Source organism: Arachis hypogaea, chromosome 17 (assembly GCF_003086295.3).
Source record: "Arachis hypogaea cultivar Tifrunner chromosome 17, arahy.Tifrunner.gnm2.J5K5, whole genome shotgun sequence".
In the NCBI taxonomy this organism is placed as follows: Eukaryota; Viridiplantae; Streptophyta; class Magnoliopsida; order Fabales; family Fabaceae; genus Arachis; species Arachis hypogaea.
The window spans coordinates 50,739,695-50,749,948 of record NC_092052.1 but is presented as its reverse complement, the minus strand read 5'-3'; the positions used below and the strand labels follow the sequence as shown (position 1 = coordinate 50,749,948).

The 10,254-nt window shown below is 36.4% G+C and overlaps 1 protein-coding gene across 1 annotated transcript; it reads left to right on the top strand.

The window, feature by feature from the left end:
• Positions 1 to 482: 482 nt before the first annotated feature.
• LOC112765136 (cytochrome c oxidase subunit 12, mitochondrial) lies at positions 483 to 5,345 on the top strand. Its single transcript, XM_025811002.2, has 5 exons — positions 483 to 711; positions 2,391 to 2,639; positions 2,840 to 2,922; positions 3,031 to 3,112; positions 4,977 to 5,345. Exons 1-5 carry the CDS (start codon positions 682 to 684, stop codon positions 5,028 to 5,030), a joined length of 498 nt encoding a protein of 165 aa, XP_025666787.1. The 5' UTR covers positions 483 to 681; the 3' UTR covers positions 5,031 to 5,345.
• The last annotated feature ends 4,909 nt before the right edge of the window (positions 5,346 to 10,254 follow it).

Sequence of the window (10,254 nt, the reverse complement as noted above, 5' to 3'; positions counted from 1 at the left end):
TTTTTATTTTGTCATTTTACATATCTCTTCAATTTTAAAAAACCTAATGCTATTACTTTAAATTATGAATAACGTCGAAAAAAAAAGAGAAAACTAAGAATAATGCAGTACAAGTTTTTTTTGGGCGATAGCAATCTAAGATTTATTTTTTTATTGCTTATAATATCTCTTTATTTGACAAATTAAAAATTAATTTATTATAAATTAAAATTTTATTTAAAAATTTATTATTAAATAATAAATTATTATATATACATAAAATATTCAAACTTCACAGTTATTTAAGGAGATTAATAACTAATTACTAGATTAACTCGATCGAAGTTGGATACCAAGACACTGTTTAAAACTAAAACATGGAAAAGAAAAGTTACAGAAAGGCCCAAGTCAGCAGTAACAGTGCTTCAGTACAAGGGAGAGCAGGGCCCCATGACCTTCGGGATGGATCTGGGAACATCTGGACCCACGTGGCTGAGAATTATAGACACGTGGCGCCACACACACAGCTTTGACTGTGGATGCCATTTCACTACACAGCAAAAGCTCACCCATGTACTTTTTTAATTAGCAAAAACTAAAACCATTTGTTTTCTGCTGCTGCTGCGTTTTGACCTACCAAACAAGAAAGCAAACGAAATCCCTTTCCTTCTCTGTTGTTCCGCCGCTACCCTTCTTCACTCCATGGCCGACAAGCCTCAATCCCTTGCTGAGGTTCCGTTCCTTAACTTCTCATTTATCACTCTTTTCTTATCTTTCTTGTCAGTTTTACTCTCTACACTCGTCGATCTTTTCTTAATTTTGGTATATCTTAGCTTATTCAAGTTCACTCTTTCTTTTCCCGCTTTTAAAAGCTCTTTTTTAATCAATTTAGAATGCGTAAGTTAGAAATTGAAGCTTGATTCAATTAATTCACAGTAGGGATTATTTTGTGCTAGCTTGTGATTGGATTCAATTTATAGTTAAAAGTTTGTGTTTGCTTCCTTTTTAATGTGTGTGTATGTTTGTGTTTTTTTAATTTGGTTTTAAAGTGTTTCATGATAAATTAAGCTTATTATATGTTCTGGATCTTGCACAAAACTTATGGGATAATCCATGACATTTTCTAATCTGTTGTATTGTATCTACCTGAAATTCCGGAAACAGAAATGCGAAGTTAGATCTATATCATGGGAATTAGGACAAGTCCCTTTTATTGTCCAAATTAACTTTGTTCTTTCTATGGGAGCTTTATTTTTCCCTTCCACTGTAATTCAGTCTGTTGTATGACTGAAGAGTTTAGGTTCTTGATTTCTACCGTATTAACAAGGTACAGTATACAAGTTTTCTCATATTATGTTTAGTTTCTAATATGTGTTTATTAGCTAAGTTTCCATCACTTTATTCGTGGTAGATGATATATCATTTTATAAGGAACGCAGGATCTCATGTTTATTATCCAATGGTTATGTCGTGTGAAGAAATAGATAGACACCCCTATCTTAATTGGGCTTGGTTCTAGTAAAATTCAAGTGTCTTTGGAAACAAAAGTTGTGATGGAATTGAATAGAATTCTTGAATTAATTCAATTCTGAGAGTTCTTAGGTTTGGAATGAATTAGAATATAATTGAATTGAATTGTGTAGAAGTAGTTTAAAATGAGAATTATACCCTCAACACTTCAACACCAGTACCCTATTGAAAAACCCACAATAGCGAAGTTTCAATTCCAACTCTTCATTGAAGAATGCACATTTATACAGATAAATGGTCATATGTAAAATCCATTACCCAGAACCACCCTTTTCCCACAAGATCCCAAAGTAAGTTGTTGAAGTTTTTGCCTAATAAGCAAGACATGGCTGACTTTGTGATTTAGTCTGTCTATTCTTTCTTACCTTGTTTTTAGTTGAAGGAGTGGGGTGGTGATCCAGAATGGGAATATGAGGAAGAGCAGATCAAATAATGATGATGGAAGTAATGATGGTGGTGGTTTGTTAGAGTCGCTTCTTGTGTAGAAATAAAAGAAGCGTTAGATAACACTAGGGTTATATTTTGCTATTTTAGTTTCTTAATGAGGATAGTTTTGGTATATAAATTTTTATGTATCAAGCCATGAGAATTGAATTAGAAATTAGATCCATTTTGGTCTGATTTGTATATAGCCTTAACATGAGAATCGCATCCTCATTAGAATTGAAATCTTTGCTGTTTTTTAATACCAAAGCGTGAAATAGAATTCCAATTTTCTAGAAATTTCTATTCCGAGAGTTTCCAAACAGGCTCTTGTGTAGTCCGTTTTAAACTGCTTTATATATATAATATATATACACACACACTCTTATAATAGATTTCTGATTCTTATGTTCTGTGTTATAAATGTGATGATAGATATTTTTTTCCCCAACATGCAGGAATATTATGTAAAGGATAAACAGGAGAAACCTGTTGAAGCTAAAGAAGTTGAAAAGGAGTCTGCTCTGGAGGAAACTGTTGTCGAGAAGACTGCGGAGGAAACAACTCCTGTTGCTGCCACGGCTGCTGAGGAAAGCAGTGAAGTCGTCCCTCCTCCTGAAGAGAGCACGGAAGAGCAAAGTAGTGGAAGTGTTGAAGAAGAAAAGTCTGGTGATGAAGATGCAGCTGAAGAGACCGCAGAGATTAAGGTAGTTTTAAAAAATTTTGAATAAAAGGAGAACTAGGTCCCTTAGGAATTCTGCAGAGGACTAATGGGTCCCTGAAAAAGAAAAGAACAATTAAGTCTCTGAGGATTACTAACATTGGACACATTACATTTCAATCATGCTTGATGCTCCTCCTTTTGTGTTCAAGATAATTATGTTCATATTTGTGTTATTGTTTCCAGCTTGAGACTGCTCCAGCAGATTTCCGTTTTCCAACCACAAATCAAACAAGGCATTGCTTTACCCGATATGTGGAATATCACCGGTTAGCCATCTTCTTTATTGTTGGCTTTTATTTCTATTGAGCTGATTGTTTGCACTTTCAGAAGAGGCTCAATCTCCTTTTGTTTTAAACTATGAACTTCTTGTGCAGATGTGTAGCTGCAAAAGGAGAAGGTGCACCAGAATGCGATAAGTTTGCTAAATATTATCGCTCACTTTGCCCTGGTGAATGGGTATGTATTTTTACTGGACATTATTTATTTATCCATCTATTTTTTTTTTTTCGATCAACATTGTCGATTATCTATTGAATAACTAAGCATTGGGTCTGCATGTCTGGTAAGATTCATTTACTTAAATTTCTTCTTGCTTATGTTAAGTTGCCATGTGTTTGTGGTCTTACTGGATACTTTTTCGATGAGATGGAGTTGCATTGCATCTTTTACTTTGTTGGTAGTTATATAAACTGACAGGAAATTGCATCCTATATGCTACTAGCCTGCAACTATGCTTTTCTGTGTTCTAAATTCACTCTCTATGATGTCTGACTTCCTGTTAAATCAGAAACGTGTGAAAAGTGACAATAAGGTAGCAATTATAGTTATTAAACATGCCGGGATAGTTTATTGGGATAAATGAAGAATTCTTGAGTACATCTTTTGGTAGATGTTCTTATTACATGGACAGATGGATAACACTTTGGACACTTGCAGCTTTTTTGAACATTCAGTTAATTGCTCTGTTCAGCTCTTCCATTGTCATATTACATTCTGTCATGCATCTCCTCCTTCAACTCTTGTGGCTTGAATACTTCTATTCAGTTTATCCCTGCAAATGTTCGACATACATACTCATTGCTATTGATAGGACCTGAGCTGTATTTGTATATCATAGAAGGAAGTTCTGTAAGGTGTTAGATTGGGGGAATATCAAGGAGTGTTAGTCCTAAAGTGCTGGGGACAACAATATGCCACTTAAGAGACAGAAACATACTGTATGAGTTGGTAAAAAGGGGAGAATATTAGATCTAAAATGTGGGAGGTCCGAAAGGTGGTAAGCTGAATATTGGCTTGGACTGCGAGAAACTATGCTGATATAGCAGTATAGCACTTGGAACCTTGTTCTCTTATTTCTGTTCATATTATCCATTCCTTTGGACAGATAACTGACTGGTCGCAACTCTGATAGTATGATCATTCCCAGGATTTTTGTTCATTTTATTGCATGAAGTACTGGTTCTTATCAGCTACCTGACAATGCAATTCCATCTAAAGATCATTGTAACTTTTTGAAATGATTAGAACCCTCTTTTCTATATAGTGATTAGTTCTTCCTTTAATCAAGAAGCCATATTTGAATAACTTATTGCTACTTAGAACTGGTTATACTAGGCCCACAAGAAAATGAAGAAACCCTATATATTTGATTTGGAGCTGGAATTCTAATATGAAATTCAGCTCAGAAAAGAGTGTGGAAAGAAGATTGAACTTGTAAGCAAAAGAGAGAATATATTCAAAGTCCTGGCCAATTAGGTGATCTACCCCTATAATTAACCCCCTTACAGAATTAAAACCCTCTAAAATCTCCTGATCTCACATTGCCTATGCACTGTCAACTCAGCATAACCATAAACCATCTGATAATGTCCTTTCACAATTTTAGCCCTCAAGTAGCTTAGCCCTCAAGTAGCCTACTTCACTTCTTTCAATTCTTTCTTGCATACACTATATTGGGATTTTGAATTTCTAATACTTGTCAACCATTTTTCATAGGAGGTTAAAGTGTATAAACATTTCACTGTAGAATGTTAGTGTTTGATACCATTCAAGGAGTTTAGTGGTCATAATAGTGTATATGGCTTAGATCGGGACTGAAATTAGACGGCATAAAAGCTCAACGTCGCCATATCTGTAATGTTTGCATTAGTTTTCTCGCTGTTTAAGATGGATGCCTGATTAGCAAATTTTGTTGACGATTTCCATCAGATCAACACATAAATCTTTTTTATTTTCGTTATGTGTGTTTGTTTATGTTATCATTATTATTTATATTGCATTCTAAGGGTCTATTGTGATTTCTTAATTGTCGTGGTATCAGATTGACCGATGGAATGAGCAAAGGGAGAATGGAACATTCCCGGGCCCACTGTAGGCTGCACTTGTCTGTAACCGCTGATTCAATTTTCTTGCATTGTTGCATTTAAAATTGCTGGAGATAAAAAGCACATACTTTGGGAGAAATGTTGTCCATGTCAGGCATTGGTTTAATAAGAAAATTTTGGCTGTCTGTTTGAACTAGTTTGAGCTGTACAAATTCCATGAAACGCTTCTGGGGGGAATTTCCAGAGGTTGCTATATTATTTACCGGATTCCTTACTGCCTGAGGGATTTTGCTCTAGTCAACTATCCCCCAAAATAAAGGTAAACGAACGGAAATGATTAAAATATACAACTTTCTTTTGTTTAATTTTATATTATTATAGTGCTATATTTTTACTAATGATTAAAAAAGCGGAGATGAGGCGCAAATATCTATATGAAAGGTAATTTTCAAATACTAGAACACTTCTTTAGTTTTTTTTTTTCGCTCTGCACTTATTAGAACGCTACACTAATAATCGAATAGATATAAAGTTTTGATGGTAGCAGAAGATAATCGACCTCTCAATGCAGCCCTACGGCCTAATAAGTAATAACTGGTGTCCTCAGCAAACAAACACCATACACACAAATACTTGCAAGTTATTGTTACTAGGATTTCGATCCATTTCATAATTGATTACGATCCTTGTGTAACAATGCAAGCTTTGCCCTAAGAAAGATGCCACAGGGATATTCCTGGCAAACCCAGATGCATGAGTTGAGGAATATCTGAGGCCTAGGCCAGAAAAGGATCTTTTTGCATGGATGTCAGCAGACATGCCGGGAATTAACTCTGATGTCATGTCACATTGCCTAGCTTTAAACCCAAAACCCAAGCCAATGACAAAAAGACGAAGAAAATGTTGGCAAGAGAACACAGAGGACACAGGAAGTAAGAAAGCAACTGGAGTGTCTCCTACAAGCTAGGTTCATTAGAGAACTCTCATATCAACCGAGTTGTCAAACGTCGTCCTAGATAAGAAAGCTGACGAAAAGTAGAAAATGTGTGTATAGACTACTTTGACCAAAAGAAGACCCGCTTTAAAGATGCCTTCCCACTACCACACATCCATAGAATCCTTGAGGTAAGCTCGGGTTACTGATCCTATCCTTTATGAGTGCCTATTCTAGATACAGCCAATAGTTATACCGTAATTACCTTTGAACTGAAAATTGCGGGTGCCTGACGATCGTGATTTCTGCCAGTAAAGAATGTCATAAAAACAGTCGCGTTGTAGATATAGTCTCTAAACCGACAAAAATCCCTTTCGTACAAACGTTTTGGGTGTCACAAATAACAAACCCCTTAAAAATTGTTAACCGAGTATTCAAACCTCGGGTTGTCTTCTCAAGGAACTGCGAGGAAGTATGTTCTTATTATTGGTTATAAAGGTTGTAATCGGGGTTTAGTAGGTAAGAAGCAAGTAATTTAAATGACGAGTGAATTAAATGGCAATTAAAAATAAATAATAACTGTAAAACAACTTTTGGCAAGATAAGGGAAATTAGAAGTCCAACTTAGTTATCCCTCTCAACAATAATGAAAGTTGTATTTTAATTCTACTTAGTTAACCTATGAAGCAAAGGTAAGTCAAGGGACTAATTAGTTTGACCTTCGAAGCATATTTATTTCCTAGGAAAAAGTTGGGATTATTGAAGTTCAGATCAATTAGCAAGATAACGATTATCAATTATGCTGAGTTCGATAATGTTGAGTCACTGATTTCTTAACCAAGACCAAAAGGGAAAAAAGTAAATTGCTGGAATAATAAAAGTGTCCTTAGATGGGAAGCAATGGCAACTTAAATCAAAGAGAACAATCATAAACTGAAAATACCTTAAATATCATTAATTCAAATAGAAATCTGTAACATGGAATAATTCATAATTTAAATTATAATAATCAATTCAAATATTGGAATCAAATAAATAAAAGTAAAATTGAAATAAAAGAACATTAAAACCTGGATCCAGAGTTACTCCCAAAACAAGAAGAAGTCCTAAATCCTAAGAGAGAGAGAGAATCTCTCTCTAAACTAAATCTAAATCATGAAAACTAGAAGTTGGAGAGCTCTCTCTGAATGGATGCATTCCTCCACTTTATAACCTCTAATCTATGCTTTCTGTACTTGGATCTGGGGCAAAAAGGGCTTCAGAAATCGCTGGGGGCGTATTCTGTAAATTCTGATTTGTGGCCTCTGTCACGCGTCCGCGTGGGTCACGCGATCGCATCATCTGGAGCTTTTCCTTTCCACGCGGTCGCGTCAGTCACGCGTCCGCGTCATGGGTGTTCTACTCAAGGCGCGCGGTCGCGTCAGTCATGCGGCCGCGTCGCTGCTTCTTTGCTTCTGGCACGCGATCGCGTTGTCCATGCGATCGCGTGGATACCAGTTTCCTTAAAGCTCCGTTTTGCCTTCTCCTTCCATTTTTGTATGTTTCCTTTTTCATCCTTTAAGTCATTCAGCCTTAGGAAACCTGAAGCTACTCAACACACTAATCACGGCATCGAATGGAAATAAAGGTAATTAAAATAATTAATTTTTTTAAAGCTTAGGAAACATGTTTTTCACAATATGACATAATAAGGAAGGAAAAGTAAAACCATGCAATTAATGTGAATAAGTAGGTGAAGAGTTGAATAAATCACTCTAATTAAGCACAAAAGAACTCATGAAATATGAGTTTATCAACCTCCCCACACTTAAACACTAGCATGTCCTCATGCTAAATCCAAGGTAAATAATTAAGGTTAAAGTGATGGAATGTTATGAAATGCAACCTATGCTAAATGCATCTACCTATTGAGTCATGCAATTCTAATTCATCCACTCATATATAAAGCCTACATGTAGTCAAATTATTTCACATTCTCAAGGAGATATATATACATATATAGCTAACCCTCAAATAATAAAGCACTTTTTTGCAAATGAGATGAGAGAAAAAAAACTTGCAAGACAATCAGAGATAAATGTTAATGAGCTTTTGAACCCTCACTGGATTTTGTGTTTTCTCTCTAATCACTCAATGTTTATTGGGTTAATCACTCTATTCTTCTTTTTATTCTTCCTTTCTATAACCTTGTTTTTCGTCTAACCAATCAACAATTATAGAACATAGTCATACCAAAACTCATGAGGTCTTTAATTAAGGTTGTAATGGGGTCAAGGCAAAGGGTAAGGATATATGTATAAGGCTAAGTGAGCTAATAAGTGAATCCTTAATTAGACTAAGATCTCACCTAACATACATACTTAGTAAAACAATGCTTCTTTACCTATTCTCCCTATTTTCTCGCTTTTGATGTCACATGCTCATGTTTCAATTCTTGTTTTTATCCCATGTGCATTGCTTTTTTTATTTTGCATTGGGGGTTCTTTTTTTGTACCCCTTATTTACATGCTTGAAAACTAACTTTTTTTTTTCTTTTTTTGGAATACACATGGTAATTTTAATTAATTTGAATTTTCATGAGCCTGCTTCCCAAAATTTTGAGTTGCTTTATTCTTTTTAATTTTTCTACCTTTTGTCTTTATCAACTATGTTCCCAATAAGTTTCCCACATTCTACTCTATTTATAATTTTCTATCTTAAGCTAACCAAGGATTCACTTGGGATTTTCTTTTGTTTTTCTGTTTAAGGCTAGTAATTTGGCTAAAATAGAATAAGGGGGTTTTTAAAAAGCTCAAAGGGGGCTAACAAAGGTGATGTAAAAGGTAGGCTAATTTGGGGGTAAGTGAGCTAAAATCAAATGATGGCCTCAATCATTATTTTGAGATGTACCTATATTCTATAATCGGACATATAGACTAAAACAAAGTAAAGAACAACAGAATAAGAAAGAAGGTTGGAACACACAGGAATAAAAATTATGGTTTGAATGTAACCATACAGTTAAGCTCAAAACTCACAGGCTATGTGTTCTCTAGCTGAAAAATCATTTATCACTTATGTATGTCATGCAGGTTTAGTTAAAAATTCTCATTATTCTCTTAAAAAGTAATTTATGGTAGCCTTTGAAGTTTTAATATTTCTCCTTGATGAAATGTTGTCAGTTTAACTACATCATGTAATGCTATATATACAAGGTTTTATGGATCTAAATCTATTATGTTCAAGTTCCTAGCTTACTCTTTTTTATATTTGTCAATTTAAACTAAGCTATAACTAAGCTATCTTATGTAAAAAGGGTAAACTATACTAATTGATCCACTAATAAGTTAGAATTGCAAACTAAACTAAATAACTAAAATGAACTAAATAACTAAAATATGAACAAAAAATGCAAAATGCAGAAAATAGAGTAAAATACACAAGTAGCAATGTATAAGTACTCAAAAAATAACAATAAAAGAAAAAGAGAAAAATACAGAAAAATATCCAAAATAAAAGAAAAAGTATGTAGTAGTTCACCAAAATAAACGCCAGAGATGGCGACCTCCCCACACTTAAAATGAAGCATCGTCCCCGATGCTCAATCAAGCCGGGTGTGAAGGAGTGTCATCACTGGTAGGGATGGTAGATGGGGTCTCTGTGGCGGTGGTGGGCTGAGAGTCTGGCTGCTGTAGAGGGGGGACTGACTGGATCGGGATCTCCGGATCTGCAGCCTCAAGCTGATGTGGGGCCTCCTGCTGTGGTGTAGCGTGCTCTGTGCCTGCCTGCTGATGAGTCTCCGCCTGGGAATGAGGCTCCTCCTCGTGCTCATCCTCCTCCTCCTCTGATGGCTCTGATGGTGTGTCGGGCTCGGAGGGGATGTCGGCACCCTGTCTGATCATCAGCTTTAGATGGGAATAGCGTCGCCTGCTGCGACGCTCCAATCTCTCATACCGGCGCCTGTTACGGCGCTCCATCTGATCAAGCTGGCGGAATAGACGGTGCACGAGGTGATAAACCGGCTCAGAGGCGGGTGGAGGTGCAGTGGTGGCAGCTGGGGCAGCTGGGGCAGCTGTGAATGAAGAGGGTCCAGCAGACGGAGGGGCTGTCTCATCAGTAACAGTGACAGGTGGTGGTCTGTAGCCCAAAGCAAGGAAGTTCCTGCTGTGAGGGATGATCTTCCTGCAGTCCGCTGCTGGTGGTCGCTCATCGGCATCCTCCCAAGGCACATCAGCCTGACGGCCTAGCCGTGTAACCAGATAAGGAAAGGGAAGGGTGCCTCGGACGTGGACCCTGGCCATATAATGCCGGATAAAATGAGGCAAGTACAGGTCCTTACCCTCCAGCACACACCAGAGGAG